Consider the following 27377-nt stretch of genomic DNA (forward strand, 5'->3'; position numbering starts at 1 on the left):
GTCGCTGCCTGTGACTAGTTACAATGTCAGTGGACAGAGTCACAACCCAGTTGCAGGCCCCAGGCCAGGCCATCTGGACTCAGGATGTACAGGATGATCATGCCCTAACTAAGACCTTCATCTCTGGTCATTCTGTCTAGCCATCTGGCTAGACACGAATGCAGACCTCCTGACCCAGGCACCCCTTTAACATTATAGTAGCATACTTTTCCACAAGCCTTGGACCCCCTCCATAGATGCACTGCAGTATTCCCAAACAGCCCGGGATTCCTCTCCCCTGACATCCAAGCTGCCTAGCTTCCAGCCCACTCTGGGCAGATTCCATGTGACCATATCAGTCTGCAGCCCCTGTCCTTACCACAAGGAAGGCTTCTGCACCTTCCCTACGCCCCCATTAATGTCCCAGAGTGTCCTGAGGTTGCTATGTGAGACTCCTTCAGTGCAGGTGAAGTGCTGGAAGATCGGGTATTGTAGCCGCAGTCAATCCTTGCTTCTCGTTCCTGAGCGTGTACCTACCAGGCTGAGCTGCTAAACAACAGGCCCACGGTTGCACAGCAGTAAAGGGGCTGTATATACCTAGTACTAAGGAAGAGGTACAGAGTGGGAGGCCACCTCCCATGGGAAGCTGTATCCCCAAACGGCCTGATGTCTGGATAACACGTACAAAATAGCTCCTTGTGCTCAGCAGACAGCATGCCAGGTCCACACCAGAGCTTCCCACGTACCTTCAAAGTCCCCATCTCGAGTCTTGGCTGCCAGTTCTGAGGATGACACAGTCTCCTGGCACAATGCACAGTCCTCCAAGGCTGCGCTCCGTAGGGTCTGGGTTACTGGAAGACAGAAGGAAGTACCTGGGGTTGGTAGGCAATGGAGTAGATGCAACTGATTGTCCTTAGTGAGCATTTGGGTGTGTTGTTCTAATCTTAGATGGTCTTATAATAGAAAAACCCAGAGCAATATATCAGGGTGAAAGCTGAAAGATCAGAGAAGCAGAGCAGCCAGCCACTAGTTCTTACCTCTACAAAATCCTCAGCCTAAAGAGAGTGAGTCTCTGTTACTTCATGCCTTATACCTTCATACCTTTCTCTGCCCAGACATTACTTCCTGGATTAAAGGCATGTGTGTTTCCCAGTACTGGGATTAAAGGTGTGTGCTACCACTGCTTGGCTCTGTTTCCAGTGTGGCCTTGAACTCACAGAGACCCAGACAGATCTCTGCCTCCCGAGTGATAGGATTAAGAGTGTGTGCCACCACTATCTGGCCTCTATGTCTAATCTAGTGGCTGATTCTGTCCTCCGATCCCCAAGCAAGTTTATTAGGGTACACAATATATCACTACATGGGTGCCTCTAACTTTCCAGCTCCCACAAGCCCCCCAACCATCTCTCAGCACACAGAACAAGTCACCTTAGCAGGAAGAATGCCAACCCTGGCAAAGTTTTTCCTATAAAAGGGTCCATTATTTGTACAGTGTGGTGAACTCCGGAGACACTCAGTGGCTCCTCTCCATGAACCCTGGGCCCTTACACTGGTAAGATTTCCTGGCCTATGATCCCCAAGGCAGAAGTTTAAAGCCATGGCATCTGAGAACCCTGTCCAGAGTGTGGCCAAGGTGCCTTCCTTACTTGACTCATGATTTCCAGAACGCAGCCCTGCCTGGACTGCCACTCACAATTTGGCCAGGAGGCAGAGCTGGTTAATGTAAAAGTTCCTCCTCACCAACAAGGACATGCCCTGCTGGGCCAGACTTCTAGGACCAGCTTGGCTATCCCATATACCCAGATAGGTCATGGGCACAAGCCTTTGTGCAGAGATGTAGCTCTCCCCAAACAGGTTCCTCAGACTAGCACCAGGGGTGTCCAGCCCCATTTCCTACCAGGGACTCTACAGGGACAAAGGGCAAAAACCCCCTTCCTTGCCAAATATCTACTTACCTGTTGTGTACGTAAGGTATGCATGTACATGAAAGTGTATACATGTATGCACCTATGCGTGAATGTGAGATCACATATGTGTGCCTTCAATGAGATGAATATGTATAAATATGAGGCAGTTGGGAGTGGATATTGCCACCCTTACATAGAGGGATGGGCCAGCGTCCCCTTTTTCACTCAGGCTGAGCTGGCCTCTGAACACTTTTTGACAGATGAGTGTAACTAATACTGTACCTCATCTAGTCACCTAGTCTAGTTTAAGACGGAAGGCAGGTCCCCAACCTCTGTCTGCAGTGAAAAGTTGGATGGCCTGCTACAGCCGATGTAAGAACCAGAGCCAGGGACCCACCTGCAAAGTGGCATGGGGAGCCACTTCTCCAGGCTACACTCATCTCCCCAAGTCGACAACCTGGCACATTTGGTCCGGGAGATCCTGGGGTATGTGGTTGCCTTGGAGGTGTGATTTTCTGCATACTCCCTCCTTGGGGACAGTGGCAAGAGCCTCAGAGCCTGCAGCAGCACTCACCCTTCTTAAGCTTCTCCTTGTCGTCTGTTTCTGGCTTGGTGGCCATGACCTCAAACAGTGTTTTGAGAATACTTCTCAGGTCGCTGGCATAGTTCGTCTGCAGCTGGTCAGCGACACCTGATAGAGAATCCCACGGGAGAAGAGACAGGAAGACAGAAGGCTGGGTTGAGCCAACTATATTGGGAGACCACACTGCCATGTACTAGACAGGACACAGTCAGAGCTCATGGATCAGCAAGTCCAACCCTTTAAGAGAGGATTCCCTTGACCTAAGTACAAACTCGGGAATCAGGAGAGGATAGGAAGGAATGAGTGCTTCCTGCTCAGTCCCATCATTGCTGCTCTCATGGATATGTAACTTATCCAGGGTCATAGGCACCACAAATAAACTGTGGTGGTTGCTTGCCCAGAGATACCCACAGAGGCCCCTGTAACACTGTGCCTATGGTAGCACCTGTAGCCATCATAGAAACAAGGGAATCCAAATATGTCTACACTCTCCCAGTACTCATACTACACTTCCCTGAGTAACTTGGACCACAGGGTCACAAAACAGGCTCTATATAGCCATGGATCCCAGGGTAAATCCCACCCTGAGGTGGTGTCCAGGGCCTGGCTGTTTTGGTCACTCGAGCCCATCACTCCCAGCCACCCCAGAGGAAAGTACTTCCCCACCTTCACTTAGAGAGCTCCTTCTTCCCTGTAGGACAGATCTAGTGCCACCCTCAGGTTTGCTCTGCAGACCACACTGCCCTCCACTTTAGCCAGGGCAAGCTGGGTCAGCCCCACTGTTCTTTCTCTCCCGGGGTACGTCCTGCCTGTCCCCACACTCATGTCCTAGGTCCAGATCTCGCACCTGAAATGCAGACAAACAGACGGTGGATCAGGTCATGGCTGCCATGGAACCTGGACCGGATCTTCTCTCTGGTGGCCATGGGGGTGAGGGGCATGGCTGCAGGAGCCACGTCCAGCCTGGTGTTGTCTACGGAGCAGGAACCGGCTGTGGAGCTGATGCAGAGAAGAGAGGCAGAGCAGGTGAGTAGGGGCCACCGCTAGGGACCCGTCTTAGTGAGGGTTTCTATTAAGACCATGACCAAAAGCAACTTGGAGAAGCAAAGTTTATTTAAGATGACAACTCTCAGGTCTCTCCATCACAGAGGGAAGTCAGGACGGAACTCAAGGCTGGAACCTAGAGGCAAGAACTGAATCAGAGGGCATGGGAGAACGTTGTCTGTTCAGCCTGCTTTCTTTTATTATTTATTTATTTATTTATTTATTTATTTATTTATTTATTTATTTATTTATTATTTATTTATTCATTTATTTTTGGTTTTTTGAGACAGGGTTTCTCTGTGTAGCTTTGCGCCTTTCCTGGAACTCGCTTTGGAGACCAGGCTGGCCTCGAATTCACAGAGATCTGCCTGCCTCTGCCTCCCGAGTGCTGGGATTAAAGGCGTGTGCCACCACCGTCCGGCTCAGCCTGCTTTCTTATATAATCCAGGACTACCTGTTCAGGGCTGGCACTACTCATAGTGTGCCAGGCCCTGCCACATCAATTACTAATTAATAAAATGCCCCACAGACTTGCCTACAGGTCAATCTTACAGATGCATTTTCTCAATTAAGATTTCATCTTCCCAAATGCCTAGGTTTTTGTGTCAAGTTGACAAAAACCAACCAGCACAGGGCCTCTGGAGGCAGAGGTCATAGGGTCAGGGCAAGTCTGTCCTCAAGCTCCCCTCTAAAGGAGCTGAACTGCCTGGATATGCTATTTCCTATCATGTAAATGCCAATCAGCATGTCCACTTTTGAAAAACAACTTGACTGATCCAGTATTGCCTTGCTCTAGCCTTTGGTAGCTACTCCCCTGCACTAGCCCTTCCCAGTGGACTGATGTGGCATTTACTTTAGCTTAAGCCACTCCATCTTGCATCCTCACTTAACATAATCTCCCAACTTCTTTCTATGGAAGACGCCATGTGTGGGAACAGAACACAGCCCCCTGAAATGTGTGCACACCTGACCCCTTGAATCTGTGACTGGGACCTTATTTGGAAAGGGTCTTTACAGATGCACTTAAGTAAAGGGTCTGGCATTGAGACTATCCTGGATCATTCAGTAGGTCCTAAATTCAAACACAAGTGCTCTTGTGAGAAACAAAAGTGGAGGCCCAGGACTCAAGGTGAAGAGGAGACCCCATGTCCAGAGTCTGAGATTGTAAGGATGTAGCCAAAAGCCAAGGGACACCTGGAGCTCCCTGGAGTTGGAAGAGGCAGGAGGGAGAACAGCCCTGCCAGATTTTAGACTTCTGGCCTGGAGACTCTAAGAGATACATTTTGGACAATTTAGGCCACTTATTGTGGCACTTTCCTATAGCAGTCACAGGACATGCAAATAGTCTCCCCCTCCTAACACCGGTTCCTCCCCTCCCCAATGGCTGGTTTTATTAGATTTGTTCTTTAGGACTTCATTCTAACTGTGCATAGGGGATTCACAGCCAAATCTCTGAAAAGTTAGGGCTCTAGCTGGCCAAACCCAAACCAATCAGAAGCTGGGGGAGGCTCAGCGCTAAAGAATTTGCCATGCCTGGTTTTGATCCTTCCCATTAGTAAAGTACAAAGCAAGGGTTCCTAAGCATACAGGAGAGTGACAGAAGCCACCAGAACAGTGGTTACAGAGCTGAGGAGGCTAACAAGTTTGGGAGAGCAGCCTGGGTGGAAATGATGGAGAACAAAGCAGCAGAGATCAGAAAAGACAGGGAAAGCAGACAGGAAACAAGAAAGGGCAGGCCAAGAGCTGAGGCCAAGATGGCTCAGCAGTTAGGAGCCACCACGGCTGCTCTTCCAGAGGACCAGAATTTGCTTCCCAGAACCCACACGGCACCTCACAATTGTCTGTAACTCCAGTTCCAAGGGATCTGACTCCCTCTTCTGGTCTCCACAGGCACCAGGCATGCATGTAGTGCACAAATATACATGTAGGCAAAACACGCACACACACTAAACAAACACACGAAAGGCAGAAGGTTGGTAGGAACTAGAGAACAGAAATTGCGGGCCTTGGTTGCCAGGAGTTTCAGAAAGCTGCCAAACTGTGAGTGCCAAGAGTCTGTCATTCTAGGCCGTGATACTACTCACCGAAGCCCCCAGCACCCAAGGACCAGCTGAGCACACCAGCACCCAAGGACCATCCGGCAGTTCTAACACTAGCGGGCACAGCTGGCTACTGCTTCTCCCTGCTGCTAAGAAGTGGGGCAAAAAAAAAAAAAAAAAAACCAAACCAAAACAAAAAAAGGGCCGGAGAGATGGCTCAGAGGTTAAGAGCACTGCTTGGTCTTCCAAGGGTCCTGAGTTCAATTCCCAGCAACCACATGGTGGCTCACAACCATCTGTAATGAGATCTGGTGCCCTCTTTTGGCTTGCAGGGATATGTGCAGACAGAACACTGTATACATAATAAATAAATAGATCTATTAAAAAAAAGAAGAAGAAGAAGTGGGGCCACTGGTGGTTTAAGCCCACTGCACTAGGTCTCCAATTAGAGTGTCTAGGATCCCAAGCCTGCAGCATCTACAGCTATACCCTTGGAATAATGAGCCCTGCTTGGAGCTGTTAGCCTTTGGGTCTGCCATTCTAGTCCCTAGACCTCCGGCATTCAAGGGCTCAGGACTGCCAGCACCGGGAGAGCTTCTCCTTGTCTGTTGCAGATTCTCCCCAGGTAGAGGAAAAGAACCCCAGCCAGTTGACTGACAGCGACTCATGACCTAGACTGTCTCTCGTGTCCTTTTGATGGAAACTGATTTGTTGGTCTGTTTTCTATGCCAAAGTCTTGCCTCAAATGCTTGTAGGTACTTGACTCTTTGGTGTATTTTAGAGGAAAGCCAGCCCAACAGGAGTAGAAAATGGTATTTTGTCTTGCTGGAGTGCAAACTACTGCAACCACTTTGGAAAAGTGTTTTAGTGCCATCAAAATAAAATTGTATAATCCCCTCAATTCTACAGCTCAGTGGACTATTGCCAACAATGCCCTGAATCCTCTGTCTGTACGTCTGCTGACACAACTGAATCTTTTCGACAGCTCTCCATGTTCCAGAAGAAAACTGGGAAGGAGCGCAAACCTCCATGATGGGATGCAGAGTCAACTGCAATCTGACCACTCACTGCCATGGCTACCAAGGCAGGGGTGGGTCAGCCCAACACAGCCCACTATAGGCACGATTTAACTTACATACTGTATCAGCCCCTGGACAGGCAGTGGGAAAACACACAGGGCTGTGCTCGTGGATATAGCCTGGGTACAGATACATTTGGGAGCACAAAGGTGAGATGCCATGAACACTCAACAATGGTGGACTACACAGGAAGGAGGGGCTGAGGCTGGAAGAAGTCCTAGAGCCCCCTGGGTTCCTTCATTACTGGGTGGGACACTCACTGATGATGCCATGCTCTAATACAGTGAATGTCTATTGGCACACAGAAGAGCCTGGAGAGCTGAGTCAGGGCTGGGCATGCTGAGCCACAGAAGCTGGTGTCCTGCTGGGATCCTTAGGATAAGCTCCAGGCCCCCACATCTGGATGGCTCCATTTCATCGAGGTAAAGCACCTGACTTCCATCTAGGGATGTGGGCCTTATTGACTCTGCTGATTTTTGAGGATGGAGAGAGACTTCCTTTAAATATACCCTAGGTGCAGTTGATAGCCTCACCAGACTGGACTCAAACTTACAGAGATACACCTGCCTCTGATTCCTGAATGCTGGTATTAAAGGCAGGACCACACTTGGCTCAGGTGATTTTTCTCTTTCTTTCTTCTTTCTTTCTTTCTTTCTTTCTTTCTTTCTTTCTTTCTTTCTTTCTTTCTTTCTTTCTTTCTTTCTTTCTCTTTCTTTCTTTCTTTCTTTCTTTCTTTTCTTTCTTTCTCTCTCTCTCTCTCTCTCTTTTTTCTCTCTCTCTCTTTTTGAGACAGTGGGGCCTCGTGTAGACTACATTGGCCCCAAACTAGCTATTGTAGTAAGGAAGGCCTTGAACTCTTGATCCTTCTGCCTCTAACTACCAAGTGCTGGGAATACAAGTGTGGGCCATTATACCTGCCTAATTTTATTGTTTTAGACAAGGTCTCACTATGTAACCCAGGTTGACCTCATGATCCTCCTGCATTAGCCTCCTAAGTGCTAGGATTAAAGCCACATACCACCACGCCCAGCTCACTCAAAAGAACTGAAAATAGAGACTCAGGCATATGTTTGTACAGAGATGTTCTGAGCATCATTATTCACATGCTCAGAGGTGAAAACAAACCCAAGAGTCTATGAAGGAGGATGAGTGTATAAACTAGGTAGTGAAATATTATCCAGCCTTCAAAACGAAAGAGATTCTGACACATACTCCAATGTAGACGAACCTTGAAACATACTAGTGAAAGAAACCAGATACAAAAGACAAATCAGACAAGACTTCATTATATGAGGTCTCCAGGGTTGGTTAATCCAAAGAGACAGAAAAATAGAGTGGGTAGATGCCGAGGGCTGGCGCAGGTAAATGGAGACAGAATTCAGCTTAGAAGAGGAAGACATGCTGGAGAGGGAAGGTAATGGTGGCTGCCTGAGGCTGCAAGTGTGGCATTACAATACAACTGAAGTCATAGTTCAAGTGACAAATTCGATGTATGCTTATCAAAATTTTATTACATGAAAGTAAAACAAAACAAAAACAGCCAGGGCAAAGGAGGAGGAGGAAAAGGCATTGAGGACATAGGCATGGCATGAACCCACTGGAAATGCTATTAAGTAAAATGGCCCTCAGGATGGCTCAGCAGATAAAAGCACTCACTGCTAAGCCCGAGGACCTGAGGTTAGTCCTTGGGCCCCACACTGAGGAGGGAGAGAAACGACTCCTGCAAATTGTCCTCTGATTTCCACAAATACGGTATGGTATGCATGCCATGCCCCTGCCCTCCAACCACAAAATAATAATTACAACTAAAAAAAAACAAAAAACACTAGAGTATCATACAAACATAGATTAGAGATTTGGAAATATCAAGTATTTCTTTTCTGCTCAGAAGAATAAATGAAGTAGTCATGGTGGTACAATCCCAACTTTGGGGAGGAGGCAGGAGAAAGGTAAGTTTGGGGCTAGTCTGAACTATATAGTAAGACCCAGTCTCAAACAAACAAACAAGTAAATAAGAAAGTAAGTAAATAAATAGAAATTCTATTCCAAGAAGAGAAGGAAGTGGCAGCCAGCAGCAGATGGCACCCTTGGGCCTGCTCATGGTGATGGCACCAAGTAGCTTAAAGAAGAGAGAGGTGGGCGAATGGGCCAGGGCACTGTGGGAGCCAGACCAAACATATTGCTGAAGCTTTGTCCCCTGAGATGAAAATAAAGGCAAGTATTACCTGCCCAGAAGTTATATATGAAGGACTTGCTGACCACACTAAGGCCCTGGGCCTGGTCAGTCCCACTATCCTGGACATCTCAGTCCCCAAGAGTAAAGTTCCAGAGAGCTGAAATGGCCACAGCATGTCTAGCTCTGCCTTTTCAGGAGTCATGGGGTTAGGCAGTGTGCTGGATAGTTTTGTCAACTCAACACAAGTTAAAGTCATTTGAGAGAAAGAAACCTCAATTAAGAAAATATCTCCTTAAATTTAAGCTGTAGGCAAGCCTGTTGGGCATTTTCTTAATTAGTGATTGATGGGGGAGGACCCAACTCATTGTAGATAGTGCTATCCCTGGGCTGATAGTCATGGGTTCTATAACAAAGCAGGCTGAGCTAGCCATGGGGAGCAAGCCAGTAAGCAGCATCCCTCCATGACCTATGCATCAGCTCCTGCCTCCAGGTTCCTGCCCTGCTTGAGTTCCTGCCCTCAATGCTTTTGATGATGAACCATTATATGGAAATAAATCTTGTCCTTCCCAAGTTGCTTTTGGTCATGGTGTTTCATTATAGCAATGATGACCCTAAACTAAGACAGGCAGGGCAGGCCACCCTTCTAGGAACAGGTTCTAGAAACATCTACCAAAGTCACATCTGCTGTACAGACAAGCAGTGAACAGCAGCAGGCTGTCAGCATGCTGACCATCAGGCACCTTACAGTCCTGCTTGGCTTCAGCAGGGAGGTGTGTACACTGTCCTGGGCTGAATGGTGTCCATTCATATCTATGATGAAGTTCTAGCCTGCAGGACCTCAGAGAGGGCCCTACTTGCACACAGCATCCCGGTGGGTGTTATAAGCGCAGATGAGGTCATACTAGAGCAGGGTAGGGACCTGATCCAACAGGACGGATGTCCTCAGAAAAGAGTAAATCTGGACAGACACACATGCAGGAACAGCAGCAGAGTGGTGAAGGCATGGGTTGGGGGTGATATTTTCACAAGTCAAAGAACTCAGGGATGCCTGGCCACCACCAGGAGCAGGAGGGTAGCCTGCAAGAGGTTTCCTCACAGCCCCTGATAGAACCATCTCCGAGACGCCCTGATCTTGACTTCCGACCTTCAAGACTGAAAGATGACCATTTCCCTCTGCAACATCTACTGCTGTTTGTTATACTTTGTTATAGAAGTCCCAAGACATTTATTCCTGGAGGAGTTTCCTATGTCTCAGGAGTGTCCCATGACTCAGATGAGCCCAGTATCCAAGCTGTACCAGGCACAGGCTGTCCCCAAACACTGTAGCTCCTAGCAAGACTCCCACAGGTCCGGGGCAGAGAAGCTTTGCATACAAAAGTCAGAAGTTCTTTCCTCTATTCAAATCCCTCATCTCCTGTCCCTTCCACTGTTCTCCCCTTGCTCACTCCTCTCAGCCTTGCCCTGTGCTATCAGAGAAGCCAGGCATGATGCAGCTGGCCTTAGGACTTTTCAATGTCCCCGAGCTCACCATGTTCTTTTCCTGTATACCTCTGGAGCTTCAAGTTCCTTCTGAATCTGTTTCAGTGTCTGTGTTAATTAGGGTGTTTTTTATTTTGTTTTGTTTTGTTTTTCCCAAGACAGGGTTTCTCTGGGTAGCTTTGGTGCCTGTCCTGGATCTCACTCTGTAGACCAGACTGGCCTTGAACTCACAGAGATCCGCCTGGCTCTGCCTCCCAAATCCTGGGATTAAAGGCGTGCGCCATCACAGCCCAGCTAGTTAGGGTTTTTACTGCTGTGGAGAGACACCATGACCACAGCAGCTCTTAAAAAGAAAACATTTCATTGGAGGGGCTTGTGAGGTGGTATTGTGTTCCCTGAAATATTGTGCACCCTAATAAACTTATGTGGGGTCAGAGACAGAACAGCCACAATGTTAAACACAGAGGATAGGCAGTGGTAGCACACGCCTTTATTCCTAGCATTCCAGAGGCAGAAATCCACCTGTTCAAGGATACAGCCAAACATGGTGACTCACACCTTTAATCCCAAAAAGCAAGCCTTTAATCCTAGGGAGTGATGGCAGAAGGCAGAAAGGTATATAAGGCGTGAGGACCAGGAACTAGAAGCATTTGGCTGGTTAAGCTTTTAGCTGGTTAAGCTTCAGGCTTTCGAGCAGCACAGTTCAGCTGAGAGGCATTGGGATGAGGACACAGAAGCTTCCAGTCTGAGGAAACAAGACCAGCTGAGAAGTTGGCCAGGTGAGGTTAGCCGTGGCTTGTTCTGTCTCTCTGACCATCCAGCATTTCACCCCAATAACTGGCCCCAGGTTTGATTTTATTAATAAGACTCTTTAAGATTCATGCTACAGGCTTGCTTACAGTTTCAGAGTTTAAGTCTGTTCTCATCACGACGGGGAACATGGTGGCGTACAGGCAGATGTGGGTTTGGCTACATCTTGACAAAGGCAGCAGGAAGTCGACTGCCGGTCACACTGAGGGAATCTTGAGCAAGAGAAACCTCAAAGCCCTCAGCACAGTGACACACTTCCTCCAACAAGGCCACACCTACTCCACAAGGCCACACCTCCTGATAGTGCCACTCCTTTTGTGGGCCATTTTCTTTCAAACCACCACATTGTCCTGTGGGGGAAACCATCCCTGGTCCAGCCACAGATAGACTCCAGGGCATAAATCTCTTCCTGTGCCAACCCTGAAATGCCAGGAGCCCTAGGAACTGGAGGAGGCAGGAAGGCTCAGAACCTTCAGCTGGAGCGCACTGTGACAGACCTCTAACCTCTAAAACTAGAGAGTAGACGTCTGGCTTGAGATGTCCTCGTTGCCTGGTGCTTTGTTAAAGTAGCTCTTCCCTAATCTAGATGTGGAATCCGTGATCCCCCGAGACCATCTCACACCTGCTGGGCGACCCTGATGAGTTACACTTGGTCCTGAGATCCCTTTACCCACAGCATGGCAGCAAAACATCCTGATGACCAGATAAAGAAGATTCAGTCTGTGAGATCCCAATACAGCTGCCTCAGGGCACTCATACAGAGTGGTTTGCAAGGAGGGGACATCCACACAATGAGCAGAAGCTGTCCACACAAAGGCATGTTTAAAGGGTTTGAAGCAGTCAAAGCAAACAGTCATACCTAACATATAATTACAGCTTAAGTCATTTAGGGGAGCTGGAGCTTGTAATCAATGTTTACACATCTAGAAAAGTGCTCGGCAAAGAGTGTTTACTGCTGCATTCATCCCACAAATTGAACACGGAGCGCAGCAAAGAGGTGGTCCCGATTCATGCTTCTGTGTGCAGGCTTTGAATGCCACCGCACCTGAAGACACACCGCAGGGAAGCAAGGCAGGCAGAAAGCTGAGAAGTCTCTTTAAGAGAAACAGCACCCCTATGCGGCTGGGCTTCTGGGGACACGCAACTTTCACTAAGGATGCTAGGGCCCGGTTGCCTCTACCAAGCCTCTCAGCGTGACTAGGTAGGAAGGTGGAGCCTCACTTCCACCTAGGATGCTGGGGACTCCAATCATGTGAGGGTGGCTGAGGCTGAGGGGACACCCTTCCCTACCCTCTGTATTCCCAAGTCACCTGCCTCTCTCCTCCTTGTCACTCAGAGGCTCTCTCTGAGGCAGGGAAAGGGTCAGACTTCTAGTCCACATTCTACAGTAATCGAAGGACCCTCTGAGAGACAGAAGAACTACTGTGGGACAGCAAATAGTCCTGAATGTGAACAAGGCACAGCAGGTACTATGTGCAAAATGAGCTAGGCTCTATTCCCTCTAGGCAGCAGTGAGCTTGCTGCCCTTTGAGACTGGTCATTCAGCCTGAGAGGAGCATTCTTTACATTTGCAGTCTCTCTACCAATTACTGACCGAGACCATACATTCAGGACCGGCCAAGTACAGAATGCCCCGCCCTGAGGCATGCCTGTCTGAAGACACCGAAGCAATTAGCTTGTGAATTGCACTCACACCCATGCTGCCAATGCATTAGTGGGGCCCCAGGCGAAGCAAAGGACTCTCAGGAAATTAGACAGTATGAGCTGAAGGTTCCCAGGTATCACTCTATCTCTGCCAGGGCCTCAATTTACTTCATCTACAGAATGAGGAAGTCATGCTGCCAGTCCTTAAGAAAGGGTAACCTGAGCACAAACTGTGGAGGGCAAGCCTAAGGTGATCAGTCCTCAAGCTGTGGGACCCTAGACCTGCAATATGGGACTGAGACAAAGCTCACCAGGCCAATGTGGAGGGATGGGGGTGGGGATTGAGGCCACCAGGACAGCTCTTGCTTGAGTTCACAGGCTGCCTCAATCTGCCCTTGGTAAAGAGGGCAGTCCTCTGAAGATTTAGATAGGACAATAGAATGAAGCTGCCCCAGCATGGAGTGACCAAGGGTCTGCTCATACTCTATGGACACATCACCCTCATGACTGATCTAGAAATATCTCCAGATTTGACTATGGAAGTCCAGAAGCCACACAGTGAGCAAGACTCCACAACTCTACTCAAGGTTAACAGGTAGGCTCTAACAGCTACAGTAGGCCCCTGGCTATCCAGGGGGAGGACAGGAGACACCAGGCAGGCCTGGGAAGGTCCATCCTCACAGAGGCCAACGTGGATGACAACGCAATGGAATGACCTCCGTGAGCAGGCAGTCTGCATTCCATGGGTGCCACCTGAACCCACTGTAGGCCAGCAGGCTGACCTGAGGGGTACATGTGCAGGATCAGCTGGGGAGAAAATCCTACCCATGCTGGTATCCCCACAACCTCACCCCAGGATGGAGGGAGGCTTTGCATCTACCAGACGTGCTGTGTTAGAGGTATGTGAGCCTGAGTCTGCATCCCTCCCCTACGGGACTGAGTACAATGGTGCCCAATCTGACGATTGCCTCTCAGTTGCCACAGCCATCCCTCCACAGATGCCACAACTACTCTGCTGGCCCTGTCTGCCCACCAGGTCCTGAGCCCATCTTCCTTGCCCCAGATTCATCTATATATCAGCCTACAATGCTGCTCACACCTTCAGGAGCCATCAGGGCTCAGGGACACAGTCAGGACCAGGAGAGCACTCAACCAGCTCTTAGGAAAGATCCATTATTATGGTATGGGACCCTAACCTCCACATCACTACTTCCTAACTTAATATGCAGTATGTGTGTGCACTATGAAAGTAAGGAAATGCAGGTAAGCAAAAGTGCATTTACATACGTAATATATGCCTACATGTACACAAATGTATGTGCATACAAGCACACATACAATACACTCAGACACAAACACACTATACATACATAAAACAGGGAAGAATCTGGGAAAAGGATGGAGGAAGTGAAAAGACCAACAATGGGACTTCAAGTCCCAACAGTGCTAGGCTTGGGGACATCCTGAGGGCCTACTGCCTTCTATGCCATGGTGCTGCTAACATCCACTTGGCTTTTAGCCAGTGCATTTCCCTAAATAAAAATTCTAAGTCCCATCCAGATACATAGGAGATGCAATACCATGCCACATGGAACTTGCTGGGAAACACTGTGGATGGCTCTAGCAGGTGGCCCAGCAGCTGGAATCAGTTAGGGCAGGCCACGGCAGCCATGGGCCAGCAGGGGTAACCATAGACGTGCCTGCTCGAAGGCAGCCATAGATTACCCCATGAGACCACACTGGCAAAGTGCCCCATTGGCTCAAGAAACACAGTAATTGGAACTGTGCTGATGGCATGGTATAAGGTGTTTCTGATCTGTAGCCCAGAACTGTAAGCTTATTTAAACATTATGAGGCTTTTTGTTTTGATTTTTCAAAGCAGTGTTTCTCTGTGTAGCTCTGGCTGTGCTGGAACTCACTCTGTAGACCAGGCTAGTCTCAAACTCAGAGATCTGCCTGCCTCTACCTCCCGAGTGCTAGGATTAAAGGCGTATACAACCACTGCCTGGATGATAACATTTTTTTAAATACAGGATCTTACTATGTAGGCCTGGCTAGCCTAGACCTCAACATGTAGACCAGGCTAGCCTCAAACTTAGGAATCTACCTGCCTCTGCTTCTCAAATGGTGGGATTAAAGGTGTGCACTTATACACTTGGCCCCAATACAGTTCTTGGGTGTGAACTTTGTAGATGACAGTGTCATGTTGCAATGTTAAAGAGAATGGACATTGGAGAGATCAAGAGAGATGTCACAGCACAGGGGCAAGGGCTGTGGCCCAAGGAAGCAAACAGTGGCCAGAGGCAGAACACAGAGGGATGGAGAAGCAGAGAACACACACAGATGAGGAAAGGCAACTGAGGAGTGGCCTTAGAAACCAGCTGATTTCTTCTGAGCACCTGCTCGAAGATGCAACTGCGTAAGAATTAGGGTGTGGTCCGTCATGAGATGTGGGAGCTGCCAAGTGACCAGGATAGAGACAGAAGCTGGAGTCGGGGCTGAGGGGCAGACTGAAAGGACTGTTACAGGGGACCCTGTGGTTATGGCCATCCCTTTGGCCTAGAAGGACAGCATGCCTCATAAAACCTCCCTATGCTCAGGGAGCTGCAGGTTGTCACTGTCTTTCCAGGGATTCCATTGACCTAGGAGGTCATATGGCTAGTGCCAAGATGGGATTCATGGGAGAACCCAACCCCCACCCAGCCAGACTATGGTAGACCACCACTCTAGTCCTAATCTAGCCCTGTGGCAGCCCCCAAGACATCACTTGTGAACAGCTGGTTTGATGCCATCATTATGCCTCATCTCAAGAGTTCAAATCACTCAAAGTTCTCCTCCACTCAGTCATTCCTGTTTTCCTTCCATAGGGTGCAGTGGATAGGGCTTTTGTGATCATGGGATATGGGATTTCATACATAGCTGACTAGGAACTGTGGCTGCAGAGTCCAGAACAACATCCAGTGTCTGGCCCTGGGTGGTTCCTGTAGAAATAGCACTTGGTGGGCACAGCCTGGCAGAGAGGCCAAGAACGCCAAGATCTGTGGTCTCAGGCTCCACAGTCACCAGATAAAAGCTGGACTGCCAGCTCAAGTCTCTCTGCCAGCACTGGTCCTCTGCTGAGCCCTTCCCCCAATAGGAGGTCTTCAGAAACCGCAGGAGAGCACAACGTTGGGGCCAGGTGAGATCTGTGCCAAGCAGTACTGCCTTTGCGGCTCCTGTCCCTTGACTTGCCTCCCCTTCCCTCTGAAGTACAGCGTATGACTGATTGAACCAGATGCTGCAGCTGTTTTCTGCAACAGAAGGGAAAGCAGATCTTCTCAAGCTGCTGAGGTCAGAAGACAGTAGTGACACTTGGACGAGACACTAGGGTGGGCTCAGGGCATCAGGTAGCCTGTCCCTGACATCTGTGAGCTGGGTGGGAATCTGCGCATGATCAGAGCCAGCTGGGGACACACTACTGTTTTACTGATGTGCTAGTCCACCTGTCCTCACAGGCCAGACACCAGAAGTGGGCGGAAGGCCATGGGACTTGGTATGACATGGCCTGGAAGTAACAAGTCGATCTCAACCTCTCTGTGGAGAAGAGGTGTTGGGGTGCTGGAGCTTCTGTCTACACAGCACGGGCTGCAGGCTTCTTGCTGTAGTTGCCAAAGCATCCAGAGCCCTGGTGCTCCTGAGCCATAGTTCTCATTCCATCAAGAGAGAAGGGTTCAGACCATAGCAAAGATGGTGAGGAATGACCATGAGGAATAATTCTAAGAAAGGAGGGGTAAGAATAACCATCGTGGGTACCAGCGTTGACAAAAGATAGAAATGGTGAGTGCTGCAGGAGGGGCAACCAGGAGGGAGAAGAGGAGGCAAAAGAGTGTGGCAAGTCCTTGGGCTATGTTGCTTCTTTCTTCCAAGAAGCTAGTGGGCTGAGAAATGTCATTTGCTCACTTTGCAAATGACAAAACAAGCTTAGGTCATGAAGCCCATGCAAGGGCACCACCTCCCACCCCTGACCCTGCCCATCCTGCTATGTTTAATATGAAGCCCATGCAAGGGCACCACCTCCCACCCCTGAGCCTGCCCATCCTGCTATGTTTAATATGAAGCCCATGCAAGGGCACCACCTCCCACCCCTGAGCCTGCCCATCCTGCTATGTTTAATATGAAGCCCATGCAAGGGCACCACCTCCCACCCCTGAGCCTGCCCATCCTGCTATGTTTAATATGAAGCCCATGCAAGGGCACCACCTCCCACCCCTGAGCCTGCCCATCCTGCTATGTTTGACATGAAGCCCATGCAAAGGCACCACCTCCCACCCCTGAGCCTGCCCATCCTGCCATGTTTGACATGAAGCCCATGCAAGGGCACCACCTCCCACCCCTGAGCCTGCCCATCCTGCTATGTTTAATATGAAGCCCATGCAAGGGCACCACCTCCCACCCCTGAGCCTGCCCATCCTGCTATGTTGGACACTTCTAGGGTGGTGAGGAGGAATGAGGGCTCAATAATAGAGCTATAGGAGAATCTCCCCTATGTTAACTGTCTGCTACCTCAAGGCTGCAAGATAAAGAAGCAGTCAGAGCACATGGCCTGTGCCCAGGGTAGGCCTGGAAGTTCCTATTATTCCCCAACAAGGGTGTGACCACAGAGTAGAGAAACACAGAGCAGGCTGGACTTCTGCAGGAGGGACATAAATGGTGACCATTCCCAAGAGTTCTTGAGCCAAAGCAGGATATCAGTTAGGATGGCCATCAGTTTAGCAGTTACAGGCTGACACTTTCAAAGGCTGGATGAAGTCAGGTGTGGTGGCAGATGTCTATAGACCCAGCACTCTGGAGGCTGAAGCAAGACTGTGAAGTCAAGGCCAACCAGAGCTATATAACAAGACCCAACTTCAAAAACAACCAAACAAGACAAAGGCCAGGCGGTCCAAATCCTTGGATGTGGTGCCAAGCCTCACCTCGATCTAGGCATCCCTGTTGCAGGGCTAATGGAGAGAAAGAAAAGCCACGGTGACCAGGAGACAAGGAGCAACAAAACACACAACCTGTGCAGCAGACCAGAGCAAAGGGAAGCAGAAGAACAAATTCCCCAGAATTTTTATAAACTTAGGCACACAAAATAGAACTAAGACCTCTGTAAACCCAGAGACAGCAACACAGAGAACAAGCAGTCAGTAAGAGATCAGAAAAAGGTGTCTGCTATGATACATCTGAAAGAAGGATGCTGTGGGGCAGGGAGGAAAACTAGAAACCCAGCTGTCCAATGAGGTTAAGGAAAAACCAAGGAAATTCTCAGGCACCAAAAAAGAGCACACAGCCAGCGGGAGGGCCAGGCTTTGTCTCCCAGGTTAGGAAGACATGGAGTGGGCATCTGTGTTGGTAAGGATGGGCACACCTTGGAGGATGTATGCTAAGACCATTAAGTCAATGTTTCTCTGAAAAAACTTTGACCTTTGTGGTGATGATTCTAGACACTGGGATAAATTCTAAAGAAAAAAACCAAAGGAAACTGTACAAGGCTAATGGAACACAGAAACTGAAAACACAGAGTTCATAACTAGACTATGTCCTGTGACACAATACCATTTCAATTAGAGTTGTGGGGTTTTTTTTGTTTTGTTTTGGTTTGGTTTTTTTTTTTTGGTTTTTCGAGACAAGAGTTTCCTCTGTGTAGCCTTGTGCCTTTCTTGGAACTCACTCTGTAGCCCAGGCTGGCCTCGAACTCACAGAAATCTGCCTGCCTCTGCTCCCAAGTGCTGGGATTAAAGGCGTGTGCCACCACTGCCCCGGGGAATTGTGGGTTTTTTTAATTTTTAATTTTGTGTGTGCGAGTGTTTTTCCTGCATGTGTGTCTATGCACTACATATTTACCTGCTGATGCCAGGAGAGGGCATTAAAGCCCCCGGAACTAGAGTTACAGACAGCTGTGAACTACCATGTGAACTGCACCAAGGACCTCTGGAAAAGCAGTCAGTACTCTTAATCACTAAGCCATCTATCCAGCCCCTAGAATTGTGTTTTAAAAGAACTTTATGGAGAAATGCTCACAACATCATGTTTTTAGTAAAAAAAATAATCAAAAAACTATTCATAAAATGTGGGAAATTTTTATTTATTTCTTTCAGTCTTTTTAATGTTTCTAAAGGTTTTACAATGAACAGGGATCGAGCTTACAATCAGAGGGAATAAAAAAGCTGGATTAATGTTGTTTCTACGGCAAATACTTGCGCAATGTTCACGGTAGGAGACGGACGGCTTGAATGGTCTTCATCCTCTGAAAAGCAGCCAATAGAGTTGACACCAAAGAATATTTTGAGTCAGGAAGCTAAGGCTAGGCGGGAGAAACCCAGCTTTTTAAAAATGTCAGCTTTTGGCACAAAGTCTGAGGGCTGAGGCTCAGTGGACATTTTGAGGGCCTCCAAACCCGCAGCCTGAGAGCCCCATGTTGCCTGTCGCGGAAGCCTGAGCCCACTCTGCAGCTTCCCCCTTACTCTTGCAACCACCAACGAGAACGCTAACTCACCAGCTGCCTGGCTTAACAGAGTCAAGAACAAGGGAAAGGACAGTACTGAAATGCAGCGCGGCCGAATAGACATTAATGTGAAACCGAGGGAAGCGAAGAAAGATGATCAGATGCTGAAAAGGAGAAATGTCAGCTCATTTCCTGATGATGCTACTTCTCCAGTGCAGGGAAACCATAACAATCAGGGCTCTGTAAACTGGTCTGTTGAGGACACTGTTGAAGGCATAAACAGCAACCATTTGGAAATCCAGCTCCAAACTACTGAAGCTGCTCGGAAATTGCTTTCTAGGGAGAAACAGCCTCCTATAGACAACATCATCCGGGCTGGTTTGAACTCAAAATTTGTGTCCTCCTTGGGCAAAGTTGATCGTAGTCCCATTCAGTTTGAATCTGCTTGGGTGCTTACTAACATTGCTTCTGGAACATCTGAACAGACCAAGGCTGCAGTGGATGGAGGCGCTATCCCAGCATTCATTTCCCTCTTGGCATCTCCCAGGTTCACATCAGCGAGCAAGCTGTATGGGCTCTTGGAAATACTGCAGGTGATGGTTTGGTTTTAGTTATCAAATATGGTGCAGGTGACCCACTGTTGGCACTTCTTGTAATCCCTGACCTGTCTTCCTTAGCATGTGGTTACTTACGTAATCTTACCTGGACCCTTTCAAACCTCTGTCCAAACAAGAATTCCTGCACCTCCACTTAGATGCTACTGAGCAGATTTTTCCTACTTTAGTTTGTCTCCTGTATCACAGTGATCCAGAAGTATTAGCAGATCCCTGCTGGGCTGTTTCCTACGTGATTGACATTTCCTGTTTGACTGACAACCATTGCAATGGTTGTGAAGTCAGGAGTTGTACACAACTTGTGAAGCTTCTAGGAGCTACTGAATTGCCAACTGTGCCTCCTGCACTAAGAGCCATGGGGAATACTGTCACTGCAGCAGACGAACAGACTCAGATTGTGACAGATGCAGGAGGAGTTGCAGTCTTTAGCAGCTTGCTAACAAACCCTAAAACTAATATTCAGAAGGAGGTCACATGAACAATGTCACACATCACAGCTGGACGCCAGGACCAGGATACAGCAAGTTGAGAGTCACGGCTTAGTCCCATTTCTTGTTGGTGTCCTCTCTAAGGCAGACTTTAAGACACAGAAGGAAGCTGTGTGGGCTGCAGCCAACTACACTCATGGTAGAACTGTTGAACAGATTGTGTATATTGACACACACTGTGTCATGATAGAACCTTTGATGAACCTCTTCGGTGCAAAAGATACCAAAATTATTCTCGTTATTCTTGATGCCTTTTCTAATATCTTTCACACTGCTGAGGAACTAGGTGAGACAGAGACTCAGTATAATGATTGAAGAGTGTTGAGCCTGGGACAAAAATGAAGTACTACAGAGCCATGAAAATGAGTTTGTAGATGAGGCCTTATTAAGCTTGATTGAGAAGCACTTCTCAGTGGTGGAAGAGGGAGAGCAAAATGTGGTGTCAGAAATTACCTCTGAAGGCTTTGCCTCCCAAGCTCAGGATGGGGCTCCCAGGAGCTTTAACTTCTGATGTCCAGTTTGAGGCACAAAGTTGTTAGCTATGTGCTGTGTCCCTCATAAATTTCTCTTACTGTTTCTCTACTAAGAACTCTTTTTAAATGTGGTTTGTTATTGTACCACTTTTTACAAAGAAACTATACTTGAACAGTTGTGAACTGTACATACTATATGAAACTGTCCCGAGTTTCTTATTTCTATGCAGAATTTCATATCCTGCAGTGTCCTGTAAATAAATATTAGGTTCCATTCTTTAAAAATAAAAAGTCAACTTTCGTTGGGCAGTGGTGACACATGCCTTTAATCCCAGCAGAGGAAGGTGGATCTCTTGTGAGTTTGAGGCTAGCCTGGTCTACATAGAGAAACCCTGTCTCAAAAAGCCAAACAAACTAAATAAATAAATAATAAATAAAGTCAACTTTCCTCAAAAAAGGTTCATCTCTGACCACTGAACAGATAGGAAAGAAGCCAGCAGAAAGCAAAGAACTAAAGAACACAGGTTCTAGAACATTCATTCAGCAGGGTCAGTACATGAAAATGTCCTGCCACCCTTGGGTGATGGCGCTGACAATATCAGCCAGGACCAGAAGACCACCTGGGAAGGGGCTTCTCCAGTAGGGCGCACTCTCTCAGCCTTAAGCCCATCTGCTTCCAGCATGTCCCCTGACAGGGGCAACTCTCCTTCCCTCTGGTGGCCATCTTCTAGCTGACTAGCCACACAGACCCCAGGGAAATGGGGGACGACTCCAGCCTTGAAGGCAGGCCTCTTGCAACAACTTCCTGCTTCCTTCCCATTTATAGCACAGAGAGGTAAGGCTCACACATGGGACAGAAGCCTGTGAGCATAGGGCCTACCCACAGTTCATTAGACTTTCCACGCCACATGCCACAGGAGGTACAGGGACACCTGCCGGATGATGGGTGAATCCCATGATCAAATTATAACAGCAGTGAAACGGATCCTGCTGCTTGCAGAGAGTGAAGGCAACTGTCCTTTTCAGGGATACCAGGGAGAGGCAGACATTAGCATCTAAGTTTGTCTCCCAGATGCAGAAGTAGAGGAGAATCATGACCCACTTGTGATGGATAATCTTGACTGTCAACTTAACTGCATATGGAATGCAACTGAAACCCAAGATGCTGTGAGGGATTTTCCTTGTCAAGTTATTTGAAGCAGGATAGCCCACACTAAATGTGGGCGACACCTGGTTGCAGCCCACACAGAAGAACAGAGAAGGAAATTTTGCTTTCTGCCTGCTTGTCCTCACTCTCACTGGTCATCTATCCTGTTGCCGAGGCATTCCCTCAACCATATTAGAACTAGCTTCTTCAGGATTGCAATGTGGACTGAAGATCAGCAGTTCCCCAGGAACCCTCCAAGACTACAGTCCCAAACTGGGACTGCTGAGACATCCAACCTATGGACTGAACAACTACCAGGTTCTCAGCCTTACCAGCATGAGACAGCCATTGCTGCAGTACTCAGACTGCATCCTCTAAGTCAACCTAATAAATCCATATATAGAGATATAGATATCTCCTCTCGGTTCTGTTCCTTTAGAGAACCCTGACTAATAGACCACCCCGTGCATGAGACAACGTGTGTCATGAGAAAGCTTTGTCACAACGTTGTCCCACTAGCCAGACCTCCTGATGTCTCCCTCTGCATTTCAGCAAATGTTCTGCCTGTGTGTGGCCAGCCTCTTGCCTCTGTTTGAAAACACACTGCTGTATCATCTCCTTGTAGGCCTGAAGGACCTGCCACATCCATCTGGTTCTTGGGTAGGTTCCGGCACGTGGCTTGACCTGAGAAATGTGCTCATGACACGGAACACATGACCGATGCTCCCATGCCAGTTCTGCCAGTGCTGGGACAGGAGTGACAGACAGGTAGCTGTAGGCTGACCTCTTCCAGCTCCCTAAAGCACAGTGCTGGGCCAACATATGGCTGTCTGAGGTCCTGGCCTCCTGCCAAATGCTTGCTCTTCAAACCCTTTGTATCTTCTAAACAGGCTTCCTGGAAGGTGGGAGGTCTTCTGAGCCACGAGGTGGGTTTTCTCACCTTTTCATAGCTGAGTTTTAAGTGTGTGCTGAGCTGGGCTGGGCCTAAATGCAGAGGCATGTTGTGAAGGGCCCTTCCCAGGGTGAGAGAAGCTTCCAGATGGTAGATGTTTGCTGGCTGTTACCTGGACAAATAGGAAAAAGAGCAAGTCAAAATTTAAAAACACACACACACCTCTCCTGTCAAGGAATTTTTAGGGATTTTGTGTCAGCCTTGTAGAAAAATAATTCACTCACCAATAAACTGAGCCAGAGGCCTCAAAGTAGCTATTGGCAGCCTTTGGGAAGTTAATTCATTCCACTTGACATGGCCGCGAAGCTGGGGCTGCCTCCGAGAAAGGCTTTATGGAACAGGAGAGCTCTCTGCAGCAGCTGTCCACAGTGGCACCATCTACAACAGCTGGAGTGTGGATGTCGCTCTGTAGACATCACAGCCTGACTTTTCAGTAAAGGAAAGTGGGGGTGTCTCCAAAGAGTTCTGGGAAGGCTTTGGACTAGGGGTCAGGAAGCAAGGTGGAGAAGGGGGTATGGAGGTCAGAGCCATCTGCCTAACATCAGGAGCATGAATACTGAAGTCCACCTCTGGGCCATGAAACTTTAACCTCCATTCCCTTTAGACACAAGAGAGAGCAAAGTCCCTCTAGACAGACTTCTTTACATCTGATTTGTTTAGATTTGTCTAAAAAGCATGCACATACTCTATGTAATTATAAAACTGAGCTAAATATAAGTGGTAGTTTCTATAAACTTAATGCAAAGTTAAACAATTTCAAGTAACTTTGGTTCTTTTTTGTTTGGTTTGGTTTTGAGACAAATTCTTACTCTGTAGCCCAAGCTGGCTTCAAATTTGCCATTCTCCTGTCCCAACTCTTGAAGGGCTGAAATTACAGGTGTGCACCTGACAAGACAATTGACTACATACTAATGGATTGTGCCCTAAGGGTAGAATATTACTAAAAATCATAGACAATGTGAAGAAGCTGAACGCCTCATATAAACACTTGTAGGATGTATGTAACCTCAGGTATGTGGAAAACAGCCAGTTGCTATATGACCCACATGTTCTACTCTTAGAGACCCAAAATAATGAAAACACAGGTCCACACAAAACTGGAAAAATAATTTCATAGCAACATTTGTTCTTGACAGCCAAGAAACACCCTACACATCCATCAGCTGTGAAGGGGGTGACAGCATGGCCACTCTGCACAGTGAGGGCGACACAGTTGTAGAAAGGAGTGATGTGGCTACTCTAGCTGCAGTGTAGATGACCCTTGAAAACCCTGCGCAGGGAAAGATGAGGGACATGAAGGGCCTGCACTGTGTGACTTGTTCTCAATGTCCACAGTCTGAAGATCACAGATGCCAAAAGCAGATCAGAGGTTGCCAGTGGCTAGGGAGTAGGCAGGCTAGGAGCTTCTGCCCAGTGGCTTCTCCTGACCACAGAAGTTACAGTCCAGTCCCACAGCCAATAGCAGAGCAAAGAGCTATGGGGTGAGTGAGAGAACCTTCGGATTTATGACAGACACAAGAGCCTGACCAGCTCTTCCCCACATGCTTCCAGCGAATGTGGTGACCACTGGATGCACAAGAAGGGATGAGGAAGGAGGCATCTGCCCATGGCCCAGAAGCTTCTGCCCCCTGGTATGAGAGTACCTTCCTTCTACACCTGTGCCCTACCTTGTCCTTTGCTTTGTCCCAACCTGTACACACCCATCTGTGCTGGATTCCAGGACCTCTAGGTGGAGGAGACCCTTCCTCTCCTGTCCTCCCTCCCTTGTCCGGGGAGGTCTCCATAAGGCAGGGTTCTGAAGACATCATGACAATGTATGAGTCACTCAGGCTGGGCTGGCTTCTTTGCCCCTCCTCTTCCTCCTCACAACATTAAAGACAAAGTAGACCATAGAGCCAACATCAGTGATGCTTGTGAAATTCTGCTATGGACAGAACACTCAGGTGAGAGGCAAAGACGGAAGTCTCAGTTCTAAAGAACATGTCTACTCTAGAAACCCAAAGCCTCTCCCGCACCGACACCACCACACAACAGCAGGGAGGGATCTCCTAGGGAGGGAAGAGCCACATGGAGCAGGGAGAACACAGAGTTGAAGAAGGGCCGGGATCATGGGATACTGCCCAAGAATTTGCCCAAGGGTAGCCTCAAGAGCTCAGCATGGCTCTGTATAGTCAGGGTTTCTGTGAATTTCTTTTCAGCTGTGTGAGCCCAGCAGGTATGGTGATGGCAAAGATCAGGAGGCTGTGTGGTTAGCACCCACCTGTGCCCACTTACTACTGCAGTTTACCATGGGCTATTCCAGGCTTAGAATGAGCTACCAAGATGTAGGGAGTGGCCCCGCACCAACATTACCTGAAAGATGCCCCCTGGAGATCATTGGTAGGCAGCTTAACTTAGTATAGGATGGGTACCTCCAGGATGGGTACCTTCAGGGGCAGTCCATACCTCATCCTTTCAGACATCAATCACATACCTGCCCTGGGTCCAGAACCTGTTTGATGGCCAAGAAACTCGAAGAGGAAGCATCTCAGTGCTTTGAGAACCAGCCAGGACATGTCCTAAATGCGAGAAGTCTGGTCCCTAGAACAGAATCAGCCCTTACCTGGAGCCTGACAGGTGTTGGGCTTCTCCTGTACTGTCCTCCCTGACCACAGAGGACTTCTCAGGGTCCTGATTTCTGGTCTCTGGCTCTGGCTGGCCTTTGACCTCACCCTCTCCTTGCAACCTGCTTGCTGTGTCCACCTGAGGCCCTGAGGTGTGTGCCAGGCACTTGTTGGAAGCAGGGGCTTTGGGCTCCTGCCCATTGGAGGCATCTTCTGCAGGCAGGGTGACATCAGGAGAAGGCCAGGCTTCATCTAGTCTCTCAGGCTCTTTGTCACCAGCCTTGGCTAAGCTTACAGAAGGGTTAGAGGCACTGATGATGCTTCCTGGACCACACTTCTCCCGCAGGTGCTCCACCGCATCCTCCCTGCTGTCCCCACAGCTCCCACAGCACACACAGGAGTGGAGGAGGCAGGTGGTGGCTGCAGCGCCGAGTTTGTGTGAATTGTCCCCTGTCCCCTCTGCCCTGGGCTCCAACGGGGAAATACCATGGCCTGTGGCTTCTTGGGTTGCCCCGGCAGAGTCCAAGGAGGTGGGAGACTTGGGATTGAAGATGACTGTGGCCGAAAGTTTCATGCCCCCGGTCCGGTGTGCAATCATCTCGGCTGTCTCGGCATCGTCTGCACTCACCTCCCAGCCATCCAGGTAGAGCTGTGAGTCCAGACAGCTGCAGGAAGTGGAGCCCACAAGGCTGGCCAGCTTTATCTTGTCATCCTCAATGTTGTTGTTGCTCCGGTCTTCCTCCTTTACCAGGGAAGGTGCACTGACCTCCACCTCTCCACTCGGGCTATCTTGTATTCTCTGCGGAACATTGCCCTCCATGCTACCTGTCAACTCAAATGTACCCCCTGGGGATTCCGACCTGGCAGAAGACTCTGTCACCTCCACATCATCCATGAAGAATACCCTCTCCTCCTCATCACTGCTTGATTTCAGCTGGGCTCTGGCTGGAGAGGCTTCCGCGCGGGCGCTGGCCTCTGTGCCTGGCCTATGTGCTGGGGACTGGCAGGCACTGGGCGGTGAAAGCAGAGATGACATCTCGTCTCCAGCCCTGTGGACCATGCGGCTGAGCTCCTCCAACTCCTGATCATCGTACTGCATTGAGCAGGCCAGTTCTGCCTCTGGGTTGCTGGCACTGGCTGAAAGTGGCTCCTCGGGGGGAAGGGATGCAGAAAAGGTAGGTGCCAGGGCACTGGGTGCCTGGGCGTCTGCCCGGATCGGGAGCTCCACATCCTGAGACACGCAGAGGCTCCGCTCCAGTGTGTGCAGCTCCTCCTCGGTCAGCGCCTGCAGCAGATCCCTACAGGGTCAAGACAGAAAGCGGGCTGAGGGTCTCAAATGTCACCGTAGCCTCTGCCAACAACAGAGGCAATCCCCCAAAGTTGGCACCCACACAGAGGAGTCCAGCGGCAAGCACCTGAGCTTGGCGCTCACTGTGCCTTCCTCTTCAAAAGGAAGCTCTCTTCCACACCGCAGGGGTGGAAGTGTAAGTGATATAATTATATTGTAAATTATATTTAAAAATGAGACTCTGGAACCTCTCACAGGGAATTCTAAAGCCTCAGTTAGTCAGGAATATAGCTCAGTGGTGAGCATTTGTCTACCATGCATGGGACCTTGATCACAGGAATATTGTGACTGCATTAATAAAAGCTTTTTAAAAAAGGTTTATTTACTTTTTATGTTATGGGTATTTTGCCTGCGTGTATATCTGTGTACCATGTGTGCCTGGTTCCCATGGAAGCCAGAGAGGGCATCAAATCCCCTAGAAATGGAGTTACAAATGGTTGTGAGCCACCATATGGGTGCTGGGAATCAAACCCTTCCTATAGAAGAGCAGCCTGTGCTCTTAACTATGAGGAGCAATCTCTCCAGCACCAATAAAAACTTCAGATC

General features: G+C 48.8%; 1 protein-coding gene across 2 annotated transcripts in view; it reads right to left on the reverse strand.

Annotated features, from left to right (window-relative positions):
• Positions 1–27377, reverse strand: part of Zfyve28 (zinc finger FYVE-type containing 28) — a 99726-nt gene that overhangs the window by 1974 nt on the left and 70375 nt on the right. Inside the window, exons 8-11 of one of the 2 annotated variants that reach the window (XM_028870784.2) lie at positions 25483–26781; positions 3317–3468; positions 2461–2577; positions 726–830 (exon numbers count right to left, since the gene is read on the reverse strand). In XM_028870784.2, the coding sequence (XP_028726617.1) occupies positions 726–830; positions 2461–2577; positions 3317–3468; positions 25483–26781 (1673 nt within the window). Of the gene's footprint in view, positions 1–725; positions 831–2460; positions 2578–3316; positions 3469–21193; positions 22993–23104; positions 26782–27377 lie in introns of those variants that run through there. The other variant, XR_003734640.2, reaches the window with a different exon arrangement.

This window comes from Peromyscus leucopus, chromosome 7 (assembly GCF_004664715.2).
Source record: "Peromyscus leucopus breed LL Stock chromosome 7, UCI_PerLeu_2.1, whole genome shotgun sequence".
NCBI lineage: Eukaryota > Metazoa > Chordata > Mammalia > Rodentia > Cricetidae > Peromyscus > Peromyscus leucopus.